The sequence below is a fragment of the Aethalodelphis obliquidens genome, unplaced genomic scaffold (genome assembly GCF_003676395.1).
Source record: "Aethalodelphis obliquidens isolate GAN/ISIS:26980383/991018 unplaced genomic scaffold, ASM367639v1 scaffold35, whole genome shotgun sequence".
NCBI classification, from domain to species: domain Eukaryota; kingdom Metazoa; phylum Chordata; class Mammalia; order Artiodactyla; family Delphinidae; genus Aethalodelphis; species Aethalodelphis obliquidens.
Window position 1 is genome coordinate 13,236,063 of NW_020837979.1, and position 18,065 is coordinate 13,254,127.

An 18,065-nucleotide genomic window follows, 5' to 3' on the forward strand; every position below is an offset into this window, starting at 1 on the left:
CCTTGACCCCCTTAAACATTCGCATTCAGTTAGTGAAAGAGAAGGTAAAGCAAGAAAGGAGGGAAAATAAAGAAATCAGTAGTTCAGGATGGAATTTTAATTACTCAGATATTGGAAACACATCATCCTTTGAGGGGACCAGGTTTTCCCAGACCGAGTCCAGAGATTATCTTATCTGTTCTGCCTGGGCTTAAAAGAGGAAATACCTAGAAATAAGCAAGTTGAACTATCTAAATCTAGCTCTTCAGTGAGGAGAGGAACAGCTGATCCCCAATCAAGGACTCAATTCAGAGCAGAGCCAAGGGAAAAAAGCAACACCAACTTCTGAGGAGCCACACGTCTAGTAAACAGAAAGAGGGCAGCTGTTCAACTCCAGCTTGTTTTTGTTTTCTAACCCCTAAGCAAGCAAGGACACACACGGCAGAGGAACAGTTTCCAGTCGAGTCTCTCCACACCCACAAGCAATACTGGTGGAAACAGCACAGAGATCCTGGCAGGCTTCTGATCACACTGTCTTACTCCTCAGCCAGAAGTCCCAGTAGACAGCATGCACCAGGCTGTGGAGTGGCTTTTCATTTCTCTTAAAATCATTTTAGCTGGAGCACAGCTGCACAACATATTAAAAAAGACAAAGCTGGGCTCTGAAACTCACTTCTATACCTATAATGTGCTTACCGGTCCAGAACTTTGTTTCTTCACGTATTAAAATAATTTGCCTTAAAAACTAGCTGAATGTGAGGGCTGATGACTCAAAAAGAATAAAGAAATAGAACAGGGACATGGTTATGAATATTCGCTTTCTTTGGGGAGTTACATAACTCCTGAGGAACAGTAGAACCTTATGCAATTAATTTTGTGCAAATTACCAGCTATATCAACTTAAGCCTCAAGAATGAACAAGCTGGGTTAGAAGTATTACTCAGCAAGGGAAGTTGTTTTCCAATTCCTCCAACTCTACTTCAAAAAGACCCCCAGTCAAATCCACCTCTAGTTTCAGAGGCCTGTAGGAAAAACTAGAGTGTGGATTATTCATTTGTTACTTACCCAAATGAATAGCGTTTTTATTAAGTTTTTTTCAAGTTAATTTTCCCACACAGCTGACAATTATCAAGTCTATTTTTAAACTGTAATAGGCCTGAACCTTCTGACACACTGAAGCCATTTAGTTCTATTAATTCTAGTAAGAGAGCATCTGATAACTACCATCACTGATATTCATCCTCAAACTTAAGTCGTGTGAAATACATGTGCCATTTTCTCTATAAGAAGAGTACTTAGTTCTAAATTGTGGGTGCAGCCGGACCTCCGCTTAAGCAAAGAGACTCTGCCTGGTGTTTCAGCACTGTCCTTAAATTCTTTAACTAAAAATCCCTTTTCTAGAGGTGGTGATGCAATCCTTTTTTTTTTTTTTTTTTTTTGCGGTACGCGGGCCTCTCACTGTCGTGGCCTCTCCCGTTGCGGAGCACAGGCTCCGGACGCGCAGGCTCAGCGGCCATGGCTCATGGGCCCAGCCGCTCCGCGGCATGTGGGATCTTCCCGGACCGGGGGACGAACCCGTGTCCCCTGCATCAGCAGGCGGACTCTCAACCACTGTGCCACCAGGGAAGCCCGCAATTCCCTTTTTAAAAAAATTTCAAATCTGGACTACCTGTGTGAGCATAAAATTTCAATCACTTCCTTCACTCCAACCTGGATGTCACAGAAAGATAAGTAATAGGCTGAAGATAAAGCAATCATCAGATCACTTTAGATTTTATTTCAAAATTATTTTCTTAAACCAAAAACTGGGAACCACCTAAGTCATACGGTAAATGCATATAATGGAATCCTTGCAGACTTTAAAATGTTGAGAGGCACCTACACTAATGCACTGGGTAAAACTGTTGGTATGAACCCATTTGTGTAATAGTTTATCTGTGTTTCTATATACATGGAACTAAGTCCACCAAAATGTTAAAAGTAATCATTTCTGAGAAGATTTAGGGATTTTACTTTCTTCTTTGAACTTTTTTGATTGTATGAACTTTTTCTACAGTCATTTTCTCATAAGGTAAGAAGAAGATATGTACGTACTGACAACCATTTCTTACCTTCTACCAATAAAGATATGCAGAAACACTCACCATTCTGGATTTTATTGTTGCTTCTTGTACAACAGCTTTCAGTATCTACTTTTGCTGAAGACTCCTTTAAATTCTGTGACTGGCAACCTAAAGTTGAAGGTTCTACCTTTTTTTCTACACAACAATTAGGACTATTACTATTGACATCTGCTTTCTCTTCTGGCTTATTTGAAAGGACATCAGATGTGGAAGGTCCATGCTCGAGATGCTTCTGCAGTTCAGGAGTACTGGCAATTTCCAGTTCTGCCGTAGAAGAAGCCTTTGTAGGTAAGCACTCCCTAGGAAGGTCAGTCGATGATGGAGGAAAAGATTCCAAGCTGCTTTCCTGGTCAGTGTTTGTCTTCAGCTGGGTATAGCTTCCCTTTGGTTCACTCAGGGTTTTCAAGTCTCCAGTTCCAATCTGAGAGGACTTTGAAGAGAGCAACCCTACTTTGCAGACAACATCTGGTGTTCTCAGTATTTCAGGCTTCGTATTTAGACAGGAAGAAAGTTCTGGTAAAATCTGTTTATGACTTCTGAAAAAGAGTAATATGAAAACTAGCATCTAGGATTCTTTTACCTCTTCCCTACCTTCCAAAAATAATTGCTTGGTTCCCTAAAGTAACCAGTATGAAAGAGAAAAGAAAACCGCTTATATTAGAGAATTTATGATAGGTTTCTGTGGGCTGGAGTTAAAAGTAATCAGTCAATGGCTCTGCAAAAATATATTAAACACGAAGAAAAAGATAACCCTAAATCCTATTTGCATGTTCTCATAAATCCGTAACTACTTCAAGTTAGTTCTACTTCTCATAGCAAAATGAACCTTAGCGTTCCCTCAAAACGAACTGAGTATCACATGGAACCCAAATCACCAGCAGCGCAAAACCCTATCTGACTATGAACGTGTTACCAGCCTTAGCACTGGACTATTTCACTCTTGTTTGGTCAGTGATCAAGACCCAAAGCAAAGAGAAGAGCCAGCTGATTACGTACTTGTTCACAGAACCATCTGGTACTCCCTCCACCCCCAGTAGGGGTTATCCTTAAAGAAACTTTGTTTCTCTGAAATTCATCCTAAAGTTCTTTCCCCAGCAAGATGCAGAGTCCTTTTTTCCTGTTACACTTGTTTTCCTGCCTCTAACAAAGGATCTCATCCTGGAGAAGCTGTTCTCACTTAAGTACCCACACTAGACATCTTTGCTTGGGTACCACCGAACTTCTTACCGCTCCCTCTTTCTGCCCTGAAGACCACTCCGCCCTCTCTCTGACTGCTATGTGTCCCTCCTCCAAGCTCTCTCCCAAGCAGCCCACTGTCCTCCCAGTGAACCAATGTGCTCACCCACCCTCCCACCTTACTGCAGTGGTCTTCCAAGCCTACCTTTCTATACCAGTCTCTGACCCCTATCTTAGGTTTTTATCCACTGCCTGCACAGGCCACCACTCCTCCTAAGAGATCCTTCCCTTCAAACTCTTCTCTCCATTAACCTTGTAGCCACTTTAAATCTCTGATTAAATTTTACATTTCTTATTACCTTCACCTATAACTTAGTAACTATGCCTCATGACTTAGTATTTTCTCTACTGCCACATTTCTCACCTATACTTGAGGTCTGGGCTGATGAGAACCACTCACTGGAACCCTGTCTCCCTCTTCTCCACACTCTCACTGACCTCAGTCTTCCATATACAACCAACCTGCTCCCTTCTCCTTGAAAGTGGACATTATTCTACAGCTGCCTGCAGTATTTCAATTGACCATTCTCCCTATATCACGTCAAGAAAGCGCCTCTTTCCTCACACCCCTTTCTTTTCTGTAACCCTTTAAATGTTGTCCTGTATGCCTACTACACTTAACCACCTCTGAAGGCACCTGACCAACCTGGAAACTCTAACCTCCCTGGACAACCTGAGATACACTGAATGGCAGGTAATTACATCAAATTTTAGCTGCACTAAGAGTCTCTCTATAAACACTGAATGTAGGGTCAGTCTTGCCGCCTGAGCAATGTCAGCTCAGACAGGAAGAACCATGGCTAAAATAACCGTGCTCTGTATTATGATTAAACATTTTTCAATCATAACTACTCACCCTTGAGGAATTTTTGCTCCAAGGTTAGGTGGAGAGTTGGCAGCCTGGGGAGTACTCTGGTGTCTCGGGTCCTTACTTGGCGGAGTGGCTGCAGTGCAGCCGAGCAGTATCTCCTTAAAAACTGTTGTGGGAACAGACTGTACAGGACACACACTGGGAGAGGCCTAAAAGATACCAAACCAAACAGATATTAAAAGGAAAGCCCCTAGTTGAGGCATCACGAAATGCTAGCAAGATTCAAGTTTATTTGCTCGGTTTAGTAAACAAGCACACCAAAATCACCAAATAAAAAGAACAGGACGGTAGAACAAGTAATAAATCACAAATTGAGGACTTATACCTGAGAGCTATTAAATAAGTCACTCCAGCTTTTCACGAAACTTGCGTCTTCCTATAAAAGATCACAGGCTGATCTTTCAGACCTCTGAATCATTATGCCAGGAAAACGCAGCCACGTGGCAATTACTTTACTAATGCAATGCACAGAAGTGAGCTTTTAATCAACAGTCTTCAAGTGGTGGCAGCTTCACATGCATTCAGTTCGACATTACTAAGTGCCCACCACGCACTTACTGCGTAGACTGGCAGGAGACCAGACCACATAGGACTCTTGCAGGCAGTGGTGCCTACTGGGTACCAACTTAAGCCTTTACAGTGCAATAAAGGTTGAGGACATGGTTCTTGCTGGTTTGTGGCTCATCAAGTCACAAAGGTCATCCCAAGCTGCAAAAAATATCAAGTCATGACAGGCCTGTGGGACAAAGTTAGGACACTTGTCCCCTTCCACTTTCGTGTACTTTTAACTTTACAAAAATATTAATAACGGACCAAATTCTTCCCAGTTTATACTATCCAGTTTATACGTTCCCACCATGGAAAGAGAAGGAAGAGATTAAACTCAACTCCAGACAACTAAACAGTCTGTGGCTTAACCAGGTGAAACCCACTGACCACCTTCACCAGCCTCTTCATTATGTGCTTAGATTTAAAGTCACGTTGTCCTTTTCAATTGCGTCTCTTTCACACCACAATGACCTTTACATTCGCCTTACCAAATCTAAACTTGCAAAATCTTCAAAGTTTCATCTTCTAGTTACTAACTTCTAAAATTTGATGCAGAACCTCCCTGAGTAAATTTTTAAAACCTCACAATTCTCTATACAGACTATGTAGTCTACTCATGAGTCTTTTTCGCAGACATTTACTCTGACAGCCTTGAAAATACTGTCTAGTATATGCTAAATACGAATATCTGAAAAATAAGAATTTTCTTAATCACTATTACAGTTTCGGCATTGCTTCCAACTATTTCAAGGTATCAATGCTAAATCATCTGATCATATATTACACTAGGTTAGCTCAGTTTTGGTTAAATATTAGCAGCCTAGTGTTCCCCAGAAGGATTTTTTGGGGGAGGCTTTGGCTATTACAAGGACATCCGTGGGCTAGCCAACTTTACCTCTCTGGGCCTCAGCTTCCTAATCCTTAAAATGAGGAAATCAGATGTTTTTATTCATTTTATCCATTGAACTGCTCGAGCCAAAAAACCCTCCAAGTCATTTCCCATATCCGATCAATGAACCAGGAAATCTTGCCTCTATTTCCAAAATGTTTCTGGAATCTATAAATTTCTTTCCGGGCCACCATTACCACCATCTTTCCCCTAGACTACTATGTGTATACTAACTGGCCTGATTCCCTTCCATTTCTGCCTAAAACTTTTGCCTCCTATCTGAAATTTATTCTACCACAGAGCAATCTTTATAAAACATAAATCAATCAGATGGTGGCACTCCACTGCCTCCAAGAATTCTACACGGTCTGGTCTCTGCCAACCCTGCCCTTCATCTCACTCCATTTGTTTACAGTGCTCCAACCATACCAGCTTCCTTTCTGGTCTTCAATGTTCTAAGCTCTTTCTTGCCTGCCCCTTTGTACTTCTATCCCCCCTGTCTGGGCAGTTTTCATGTGGTTGGCTGGTTCCATCCTTCACCCTCAAATCTGCTCAACTGTCACCTCAGTATCTCTGATCGCTCTTTCCAAAGCAGTGTCCCACAAGCCACTGCCTTACGCTTTATTAGATTGCCACGTTTCTATCTTTCACTGTACTACCACACTGTGAAAATACCTTAAGTTACTTCTTTTTACTGTCAGTCTCCTCACAATGGAAAGTAAACCCCTATGGACACAGACCCTGCTCTTGTATCCACTGTTATACCTTTTAAAGCCAGGCACATAGCAGATGCTCAATAAAAAAGACTGGTGGAATGCATGAATGAATAAATGCTCTTAGCACTTAATATTTCAAAGAGCTACAACTAAGTCTTGTGAGATACCTCAAGAACCAGGCAGTAATGCTCACCAATGTCTAGCACATATTAAGTGTTCAATAAATATTTGTTGGAAAGCAGGATGGAGGAATAGAGGGAAGGGAGGAGGACTCTGCTGTTTTTACAATGGTGCCTCACCATATCGAGGAAAGGTTTCGTAGAGGAGTGGCAACGACAGCACGGTGGCTAAGAGCACTGGGTTTTGGTGTTAGACCCTGGTTGGAATCCAGTCTCTGACACTTCCTAGCACATTATTTAACCTCTCTAAGCTTCAGTTTCCTCCATCATAATGAGGAGTAATGAATGACAGTAATGAGAAAAAAGGAGAGTAATGAAGCATACTGTACAGGGCTGTGCTGTACCACAGTGCCTGGCACACAGATTAGCTGTCTCAGAGCAGAAATCTATCCTGAAAAGTTTCTCGGTGCAGTCACCATGTGTTAGAATTACCATAACCTGGATGCTTTTCCTCTAAGAAGATGAAGTATATCACTCTACAACTTTACTGAGGTTTAGCTCAACAGGGATAGGGCTCCGATTCCAAAACCCATCTCCACGTGCACACCACTGCATTGGCCTCTGACTTGACAAGGGTCAAAGTTTCTTCTTACCTGAAGAGTTTTCCCTGAAGGTCTTCTATACCAGTCATGGCAATAGTTCTTCCCTGCCAGCAGACGGAGATAATATAATTGAGCGTATAATGATATTCCAAAAAGGACACTGCTGGCTCACACTCCTTAGCAGACTCTCTCAATTAACCAGGCAACGTCCTAACTCTGAGGAATAGTCTGCTAGGCAGAGAAGACCTTCAAGGAGCCAGATGTCACTGGCAAACAGGTTTACCTTATCCAAAAGTATTCACCCCAGCAATCAAGAGTGTTCTCAACCTCAACCTCAACTCCTGTCATCCAAAGAGCACCAAACTCTTTGCCAGTCCAACACATCTGGAAAGTGCAGACACAGTGAGACGTGCACCAAGTGTGTTACTGTACTCACCTTTCACTCACACATGTACATGAACTCTCTTTCTTTCCCCATTTCTTCCTTTACCTCTCCATCTCCCCTGAAATCTAGGCTAGGCCAGTGTTTCCAAAAACTTGCCTGATTGCAAGGATCACCCAGGATATGGAAAAATATTCACAATATACTGTAAAGGAAGCTACACAAGAGTGTGGCTTTTAGTTTACAAAAAAAAAAAAAAAAACCTCCACGAATATACAGGAAAAAGAAAAAGAAAAAAAACAGGAGGAAGACAGGTATTCCAAAATGCGAATAGTGAGTCTCTGAAAAGTATGATTATGAGTGATGTTTCTTTTCTTTACTATGCTTTTCTGGGTTTCCTACATATCTTTAAATGAGAATAACTTTTTTTAAAATGTAAGAATCTTTATTTTGAAAACAAGTGCAATATAAAAGGAGAATAACTTTTATAATTAAAAAATTAATAATAATTTCTAAAACGTCAATACTCAGGTAAAAATTTACCATCTCCAAATTCCTTTAGAATGTGAAGATGACTAGGATAGTTCTTAAGAGCTGAAACAGACATTTTTTTAAACATCGAATTTATTTCCACATTTTAGATGCTGAAGTTAAGGCTCAAATATGTTGAGGAACTTGTCTCCCAACCAAAGTTCAGGCTTTTTGGAAAAACAGCTTCTACTGTGTCCAGTAATCAGTAGCACACAAACCTACTGAGCTGGACAGTATGCTGACAGAGAGCAAAGACACAAGCTCCCTGCCCTTCAAGAGCGTGAGTCAGGAAGACAGGACCACTTACAAACGTATATGTTACCATATTTTACAGGCGCCTCCTTCAAGGTTATACGTTTACTTGCTCAATTGCCTATCACATCACGGATAAACGTGACACTTTGAAGAACTGGCACCGTCCCCAACAGGAGGTCCCCACTGACCCCAGTCCTGCTTGTACCCCAGGTTGATTTCTCCATGATCCATCAGGATGCCATTTCCTCGGGTCTGGTCCCCACCTCAACATAACATCATGTGGCTCTCCTTTTCATCTTACCGAATGTCTACAGTGATGCCTTCTCCATGGCAGGCAACATGCAGTCAACTTCTCCAAACTGCCCTTTATTACCTCTACGCAAGACTGTTAACAATTTATCCAGAACAAAACCTGACAGGTTACCATTCTGCTCTGTTTCTCTTTCAGCTTCTAATACCATGGATTACTTGACAGTATCCCCTGTGAGTCTGCCTCTAAGAGGCAATAATCACTTGCCTGACATCCTCAATTTACAGTCCTTACTACATTACTTCCCCTTTGTAAACTTTAAGGCAAAATGAAAAGGTAGTAATGCTAATTTCCGTAATTACCTCTTCATTCTTTCCTGAACCACCTGAGGTCAAGCCTGCACATTTGGAAGGAAGACAGAGGTATCAGACATCCTGGTTTACAAAGTTTCTCATCAAGTATCAAAGTTCCTGTGGCCTGTACACAGGCTTAAGACTCAGGAAAGCCAATCATCTTAGCCACCCAGATTCTTTAGTATTTGTGTAGCACGTGCTTGCTTTGGTTCTAGTTGATGTTGTAGTCCAGCCTGCCCTGATCCAGGGCCTTAGATGCATTCACTGACCCTGACCCATTCTCATGCCATCTCTCCTTGCCCTGCCCCCACCCAGGCTCCAAAGTTCCCTCTACAATGCTGCCAACAATCTTAACAATATCCACTTGATCAATTTTAAAATTCTAAACTCCAGGGACTTCCCTGGTGGCCCAGTGGTTAAGACTCCACGCTCCCAATGCAGGGGTCCCGGGTTTGATCCCTGGTCGGGGAACTAGATCCCGCAAGCCACAACTAAAGATCCCGCATTCTGTAACTAAGACCTAGTGCAGCCAAAGAAATAAATATTTTTAAAAATAAATAAATAAAATAAAATAAAATTCTAAACTCCAGCCTGGAGCAGAGCATCATAAAGGCGTTTTTGACAATTATAACACAGTAAACTTTCCATGTAACACAAGTGCATTTGGATACCTAAGTTGTGAGAAAAGTAATCTGTACTGTAATAGGACCTAAGGATTCAACTCAATTAAAAAAGAAAAAGCCTTAAGTTTCTTTTTTTCCCCCCAGATTTCAAAATATGACCCTGTCATTTATACCCTCCCTTGAGAAGTCTACCCCAGTCCCCCATCCCCTCATTAGGCTAGTCTGTCTAGCCTAATCTTTGGGGAATTCTGAATAAAATTGCCCCATTGTGTACACTGTGATGTCCTGAAGACATGTACGAGTAATTACAAAGCATAATAAATTAGGGAATTTGACCTAGTCTGGGATATAGGTTACAATGATTGTAGAGATGTTAGGTATGGCTTCCTGGAGGAAGCAACATCACATCAGAAAGATAAATGGGAGTTAATTAGAGTGAAGCTAGGATTAGAAGAGAAAGGAGAACAGTGAGTCCTAAGGCTGGAGAAAGCATGAGGACTTGAAGAGCTAAAGAAGGCCAGCTTCTCTACAACAGGGAGGAGAGGGAAAAGCTGAGAGCCTTAAGTTTCTTGATCCAAATCCTATTTCAGGATAGAATTAAATCCAGTACTTGAACTCAGCAGTGCCATTCACAGAAGCCTGTAGTTTTCTAGGCAGAAATTAGCAATGGCAAACCAACCACTTCCTTCAAAATGTGAGTATGTTTGTTCACCCAATCATAAATGACCGATCAAACCTCTCAATTATTGAGGTGGGAGTCCTATTTCAACACCAAATCTACTCAGAATTCTAAGCTTCCTCCCCTCCTCTCATGCAAGGCATTCTTCTGATTTGACACACACAACTCAATTGATCTTCAAAAATACCTCCATATGGTGAAACTGTCAAATCTATTGACAATTTTCAGGAAACATCAAAACTAAAAACTTTTTCTTGACAAAAATAGTGAACCAGAAACTTATATTATCTCCATCTGCTTGAGTATAGAAATTACGGCCAAGATCTGGGACTAGCAAAGAGCAGACACAACAGCACAGAAGAGCAGAGCAGACAGCTTTATTACCACTAGACAAACTGGCCATGCGCTGTGAGAATTAGAGAAAGGTTTACACAAGTGACAAAAATAAATCAAGTTACCTCAGAGCAAGATTTTGCTTGTTTGGAAACCAGGCTTCCATTATTCTCAGAAGATTTGCGTTTTATAGCCCCAATTCTTGTAGAATTACCTAAAATATTTAAAAACAGGTAAGCTGGCATCCCTGTCTCTCTTAATGTGAGAAGGATAAAGGGGAAAGGAGAACAAAGATTTTAATCAAACAATGTGTCTTACCACATGTCACAAAGTTATCATGTACAACTTCAACATGAATCAGTGATGGATCGACAATTTTCAGTGCTGGAATCTTAAAAACAAATAAATAAAACAAAGATACTAGGAAATTTTAAAATGCTCAGGAACACACCAGAAATTAGCTCTATCAACATAACAGTAGGGGCTTCTGGGACTTCCCTGGTGGCGCAGTGGTTAAGAATCCGCCTGCCAATGCAGGGGACACGGGTTCGAGCCCTGGTCCGGGAAGGTCCCACATGACATGGAGCAACTAAGCCCGTGCGCCACAACTACTGAGCCTGCGCTCTAGAGCCCACGAGCCACAACTACTGAGCCCGCATGCCACAGCTACTGAAGCCCACGTGCCTAGAGCCCATGCTCCACAACAAGAGAAGCCACCGCAGTGAGAAGCCCACGCACCACAACGAAGAGTAGACCCTGCTCGCCGCAACTAGAGAAAGCCCGTGCGCAGCAGTGAAGACCCAATGCAGCCATAAATTAATTAATTAATTAAAATTTATTTTAAAAAACAAATAATAGGGGCTTCTTACATATAATTGCTTTTTAAAATAATTGTTTTTTTCTATTCTGATATTTTAATATAAAATAATAAAGGTGTTTAGCTCCTATAAGATACTATAATTCCTTTTTATAATTATCTTTCCCTGTCAAGTTATCCTACACACAATTATCATCATCCTTACCTCCTCACAGTTGACTTGAAGAGTTTTTGATGTTGGGTTTCCATTTACAATGGTTGCAGAAAACCACTGAGTAGATGGGTCCAAGCTATAAATTTTTACTTCTGAACCAACTAAGTTTTTGTCACCTTAAAAAATAAAAATTAAAAAAAATCCTTACAGCAATATGCATTATCTCCCAACAGCACCATTATCCAGGATAATCTTTTCCCAAGTCTTTAAAAATGCAGTAGACAAAAAGTAAACATTAAAAGGTACTGCTATAAATGCAAGAAGACAGACATTTCAGCAAAGCTAGGAGAAAATTTAAACTGTCCATTTTTAAGCTTCACTTTTCTACTGATTTATCTCAGACTTGCAATATATTTCTTCTAGTATTTGTATCAGACCATGTAGTACCAGATAACACATTGAGACGTAACTCATTCTCCTCTGCAGAGTTTTAGAGGATCCAAATTCAGGAACCTCAGCAAAACTGCTAAGTCTGATAAAATACTTACAATTGTGAAACTGACCAAGAAAATCAATAACAGTAAATGGCAAGATCAAGCTTACCAAATTAATGCTTTATTAATTTTATAAGACTGAAATTCCAAACATATCAAATTCCATGTCAAAATATAGCTGAGCTTAATACCTACTTCACTTTTATAGTCTTCACATGATCCCTGAGCTCTCCAAATTTCAGAGGCTTTAGAATACATTACAGAATGAAGTCCTCCACTCATCTAGTCGCATGGGAAAAGCAGCAAAAGAATTTCTAACAAATTAGAATTTTTAATGAGCAAATGAGTGAGAAGGGCTAAAACATAGCTTCTTACCTTGTAAAAGATGGCTTTCATCCAAATGTTTCACAATCAAAGCTTGAAATTCTTTACTGACATTCTGATTATCGATAAGTGAAAGTCGAAGATTGTTTACATCCTGAAAGATGGAAAATCATTACATTTTAAGGTAACAAGAAGAGTTGTTTAAATTCCAGTGGATATTTCAATCAGTTTAATCACAGGGATTAAAGTAGTGTCAATTAGCCATTTGATGGCAGCAAACCATTGCCACTCCAATGAATTAGACTGGTCAAGTAGTAGGAAACCATCAAACCATCACAAATATAAGGCAGACAGAAGTGAAGTCACCCCAAGCTAAGAGCAAGACAATACTAAGAGTGGCTCAAATTTTAAATATAATAAGCAAACAAAAGTAGCTAGTCAGTTCATGTCAAAAATACTCTGTATCCCAAACTCTAGGGAAATTAGGGAAATCACAGCTCCAAATGCAAGGGGCAAAAGACACATACACAGAAATCACTTAGATCCATAGTGTCAATCCACTGAAATTGCTGTTTTTAACAAACATCATTTCACACAGATTCATTTCCCCTAACTAGAATTCCAAATGCATTCTTGTTTACGAAGGGGGGCGTGGGGGGGAGGAAGGACAAAATCCGAATGAATAGCGTTAAGCCTTCAGCTAGCCAGCTTTGAAACATTCAATTCTTGGCAGCTCTATTTCTGGCACTATTCCACAGTGCTCTGGCTTTGTGTGTACACTCAGTTATGATAAATGTATACAGACTGTCAATAGGAGGAACCTGCCAAACCCAAACTGCATAGCACAGAAGCCCTTCCAATATCAGGCCTTCATGCTTTCCTGCATGTGAAATGGGTACACAGTGGCCAAAAATAGTTCATCCATTTCTCCCATTGGAAAGAACAGTCTTTTAGAGAGGCCATGCTGGAAAAATTTCTTAAGCCAAATAACATTAGACTTGAACTAGGGGTTTCATAAGAGCTCAACATTAATAACCAGAACAGGCCATGTGTTTTTTTTTTTTTTCATGCTACTGCAATTTCAAAAAATTTAAATGTGTTCTCCAATTCCTACTACAAGGTAAAATACCACGTCAGTGGGGCGGGCCACAAAGGGCTCTTAAATAAATAAAACTTACTGATCTTTTTCAACCTCAAGAAACAAAACTGAAAAGGTTAAACACATGAAAGATATAAAACAGAACTGTCCTGAAAACAATGCTAAGAAGTAAAAACTGCTCTACTGCTCAGTGAAGCAGACATCCACAGCCCCTGCTGTATGTTCCTTGGTCCTTAAGAGCAGTCATTCTGCCTTTTAATGTAGGAAAAATATCAAGATGCCTATTTGACATATGAAGATAACTTGTGTCTGCAATTAAGTAAAAGCATCTTCCTCTTTTCCATTTACTAAACATTATAAAATAGGGTTCAGAGTGTGAATCTTGTTTTCACTCACTTCGAGGACATGGAAGTAAAAGTAAGACTTGCGCAAAGAAAAGTCAATGCCAAGGCCCAGCAATGGCAATGACCCTTGGTCCTAAACTGTCTTTCAGCAAATAAACTGGTTTAATTGTCCTACAGGCCATAGAAACAAGTCAGGTCACAAAACAGAAGTGGGTAAAGGGGATGACAAAGCTTCACAAATGACATATAAAAAAACCAGTGTTAGGGCTTCCCTGGTGGTGCGGTCGTTGGGAGTCCGCCTGCCGATGCAGGGGACACGGGTTCGTGCCCCGGTCCGGGAAGATCCCACATGCTGTGGAGCGGCTGGGCCCGTGAGCCATGGCCACTGAGCCTGCACGTCCGGAGCCTGTGCTCCGCAGCGGGAGAGGCCACAACAGTGAGAGGCCCGCGTACCGCAAAAAACAAAAAACATAAAAAAACCAATGTTATCATAAGACCAACATTATTCCCAAGGTAGTGATCTGTGGCAGTAATCTGTGTGTTCTTCCCCTCCCTCCCAACATTTTTACAATAAAGGAAAAAATCACACAGGAGCAAGAACCAAGAGCCTAAATGTTGTGAAGAAAAAGGAGGGAGTTCTGCAAGCTAATTGGAAAGACTATGAATGAACACATACACACACACACACACACACACACACACACACGCACACACACACACACACACACACACACACACACACGACTTACACTGTTTGTGGCAGTTAAGTCACCACAAACACTGAATTAGTGAATACTGAACCATTCCTAGGGGAAAGATGGGGTTAGGTTCCTTCAAGCCTCTGGTCACAATACTGTCGTCAACCAATCAATACACAACCTTGTTTTATGTGTTTCTGTTGCAAAACACATTATTTAGTATATATTGCTGCAATACTAACCTCGAACCCATGGCCACTATACCTCACGGCTGAATGAAGCTTATCTAACACATGTATTTTCTCCCTAAGACACATCACAGCCTCGTTGCACTTAGAACACTAGAGAGCACTTCAGCACTACCCTTGGGGCCATTTTAAAGAGTGAAATCACCAAAGAGAAAAAGCACAAAAATGCAGCACTAAATAGACCTTGAAAAGGACACTGTTTACAGTAGAAGAGAGGAAGAAAGAAGGCAGAATGTCACCTTATTCAAGCTCTGACACGTGTCAGACAACTGAAAATCTTCACCACTCTGCACACGTCTGTGAATGACCATGAAAACACCAAAGTACTGACTGGGGGGTTACAAATATATTTTAGCAAGTAAGCAAGTTCCCAAATACAGAATCCTTAAATAATCAGGACTGACATATATATATACACACACAGATATATGTATATATATGAATGATAGTCTTAGAAACGATCTTCATATCGGCTAGGTGTTTCTATACACACACATCATCAACTGTGTAGTACGTTTGTCCTTCCAACCCCAAATAAACAGTACCAACCCAACGGCTAACACTAAGCAATGATGTCTGACAACTTAACTGCTCATAAGATGGGTCCTTTTCTCTGTTAGATATCTGAATGAGAGCAATCAACATCAATATGTTAGTTCTCATGTTAAAGGAGTCTGTCTTTCTATTTTTAGGGTTTAATATTGTTTCCGTGTTTTACCTGTATAGGCTTTAAAAGGTCTTTAGAAAGAAATACTCTTTGTTGATCTCCTAAAAAGCGAATAGACGTTATGGATCCCAAACCAGCTTTGTCCAGCAGAGGTCTGTACATCTGAAACAGAAGAAAATGCTTTGGCATCATAACTGCTGCTGGCGTAATTCTGAAAACGGGGACTGGCAATATTCCATACACGTGAAGAGAGATAAAGCCATTCAGTCGTTTATTTACTATCAGTATCTCAATAATAACTATTCATGCAACCACAACAGGAGCACGTAATTTTTACCCAGAATCAATAACTTAAATGCGATACACATTTGAGAGTCATTAACATATAGGTCTGGGGCCACATATGTATGGCTTCCCCCAAATTTATGCAAAATATTGCTTTATGTACATTTTTGTGGGGAGACAGGGCCATGTTTTTAGCAAATTCTTAATAGATGGGGAAAAAATACAAAGAGCAAAATACAACTTTAAACAAAACCTGACACCACTCAAAAATCTCCAGCAGCTCTTCTCACCCATGGGCAAAATCTTAACTTTGCTCATACGGGCATGCAGGCCCTTCACAAGCTGGTCAGCCTTTCAATCATCCTCTTAGCCTTTCAACTATCCAATCTGCCCCTTCCTCCTTCAAGCCCCAGCTCATGTCTCAAATAGCCTGAACTGTCCTCTCCTGATCACTATTTTCCTTTAACCGCACCAGACTTATGGTGTGGAAATGGCACAGTCATATACTGACTGCTAGGATCTTTAAAGCCAAAGAAATATGAGCCAGAGGGAACCTTAAAGATCGTGAGACCCAAAGTGGAAACGCTTACAGGGGCCAGGCCAGGCAACAGCTACTTTTCAGCTTCAGCCCACTGTTGCGACAAGGAATTGCTATGAGGCTCCAGTGCTGCCATATCTTGCCACTTCTCCAAGAAAAACTGGAACTCTAGATTTTTAAGGACATTCTCTACATTTTTTAAATGTAGACAACTAATTTAGATTTTCTTAAAACACTGTGAGGGTCAAACCAAAAAGATCTGTATGTCTGTATATATCTGCTGGTTTCTAACCACTGACCTAGACTAGACGTTCCCCACATGACCTCCACCCCCGACTTTTCAAGTGAAGAAACTGAGGCCCAAGAAAAGTCAAGGGTCAGAGTTGCAGGGCTCCTAGCAGGGCTGACAGGAGGTTCTGGGGGTTCTTCTGAATCTTCTACATTGTCATATCTCTGTACTATTATTTTCCAGAGGACCAAATATAGGCATTACGTATAGATTTTCCCTGTTTCATTCGTAACGGGTGAAATACCCTCTTCTCAGGAGTTCAAATAAGCCCGAGTTTTACTCACTATCGCAGGCCACTGAACAATTCGCTCACAAACTTCAGGAGACTTCCGTTCAGCCAAAACCAAGTTATGTTCCACTAAAAAGGCTCTCCTTAGAAGGCTGTAGACGTCTATCCATCTTCTCTTCCTCCAAGATTCCCCATCAAACTCCACACACACCTAAGACAAACAAAATTGAAGGAAAGCAGACTTGATTAACAAAAATAAACATGAAAAATGCCTAAGTTGAATTATACCCTCACCATTCTACTCGAGTCTTGTATCTGAATACGCTGCCCCCAACTCCTGCTCTCTTACTTCCCTTCTAAACCCACAATAAACTAACCAGATCTGTTAGAACCAACGAGCTTTGGCTCCCAAACCACTTTGGGAAGCAGAGTCAAGGGATATGGAGACCAGTCTCTGCCCTCAAAGTAACCTCTGGGAAGCCTTCACAAAAAAGAACCCCCGTGTAGAAGGTTTTTACATATGTTAATTAGACATCAGAGCTTTGAGAATTCAAAGACAGAAATCTGAAACCCAAAGTACTGCTCGCAGGGCATTGTGATTCTATGTTGACATTGTCAGTGAGTTTAAGATGACCGCCCGTCAACACAATCCACCACTGGCTTCTGAACCCCTCTGGTAGCAGTAGGACTCGGCACCAGGCGCTTTCAACACTTGGAGTTGAATAAACTGGGAAATTTACCTCAGAGTTTGAAATCCAAGACAACTTGGCTACATAGAGAAACAAGTAATTGATAAAGGACCCCAGAATTTTCCAAAACTACCTCTAACTTCTTACATGAAAATTAAACTACCTTTGAAATACTATTTTCCAAGTAACTGAAGTTTTCTGCTTCTGATCTGCAAAATACCTTTTAGCCCTAAAGTTAAAACCCTTATAATTTGTAGATATTTTAAAACATAAAAAAAGAATTCAGTCCAAAAGTGGGTCTCTGACAGTAACCCATAAGTAGGAATCAGTCACAAAACCTTAAAAGTCATATAAATGTACCAAACACCTTAGCTTCCTTAACCCATTATGAGTACGCTACCGTTTCATTTACTCTAAGTCTTTTAAAATGTTTCTTACGTTTTAACTGAGATACAATAAACTCCCTCAATATTCAGTGTAAAAATCACTATTTTGGGCTTCCCCGGTGGGGCAGTGGTTGAGAGTCCGCCTGCCGATGTAGGGGACACAGGTTCGTGCCCCGGTCCAGGAAGATCCCACATGCCGCGGAGCGGCTAGGCCCGTGAGCCATGGCCGCTGAGCCTGCGCGTCCGGAGCCTGTGCTCCACAACGGAAGAGGCCACAGCAGTGAGAGGCCCGCGTACCGCAAAAAAAAAAAAAA

General features: G+C 41.0%; 1 protein-coding gene across 6 annotated transcripts in view; it reads right to left on the reverse strand.

The window, feature by feature from the left end:
* The window catches only part of KDM3A (lysine demethylase 3A), a 62,593-nt gene that overhangs the window by 37,180 nt on the left and 7,348 nt on the right, over nt 1–18,065 (reverse strand). For all 6 annotated transcript variants that reach the window (XR_003437708.1, XR_003437709.1, XM_027129120.1 and 3 more), the window contains exons 3-10: nt 16,732–16,887; nt 15,387–15,497; nt 12,331–12,433; nt 11,513–11,637; nt 10,809–10,881; nt 10,616–10,704; nt 4,195–4,358; nt 2,124–2,638 (exon numbers count right to left, since the gene is read on the reverse strand). Coding sequence is in view for 4 of the 6 variants with exons in the window: in XM_027129120.1 (XP_026984921.1) it covers nt 2,124–2,638; nt 4,195–4,358; nt 10,616–10,704; nt 10,809–10,881; nt 11,513–11,637; nt 12,331–12,433; nt 15,387–15,497; nt 16,732–16,887 (1,336 nt within the window). In the remaining 2 variants the exon portion in view is untranslated. The remainder of the gene's footprint in view (nt 1–2,123; nt 2,639–4,194; nt 4,359–10,615; nt 10,705–10,808; nt 10,882–11,512; nt 11,638–12,330; nt 12,434–15,386; nt 15,498–16,731; nt 16,888–18,065) is intronic.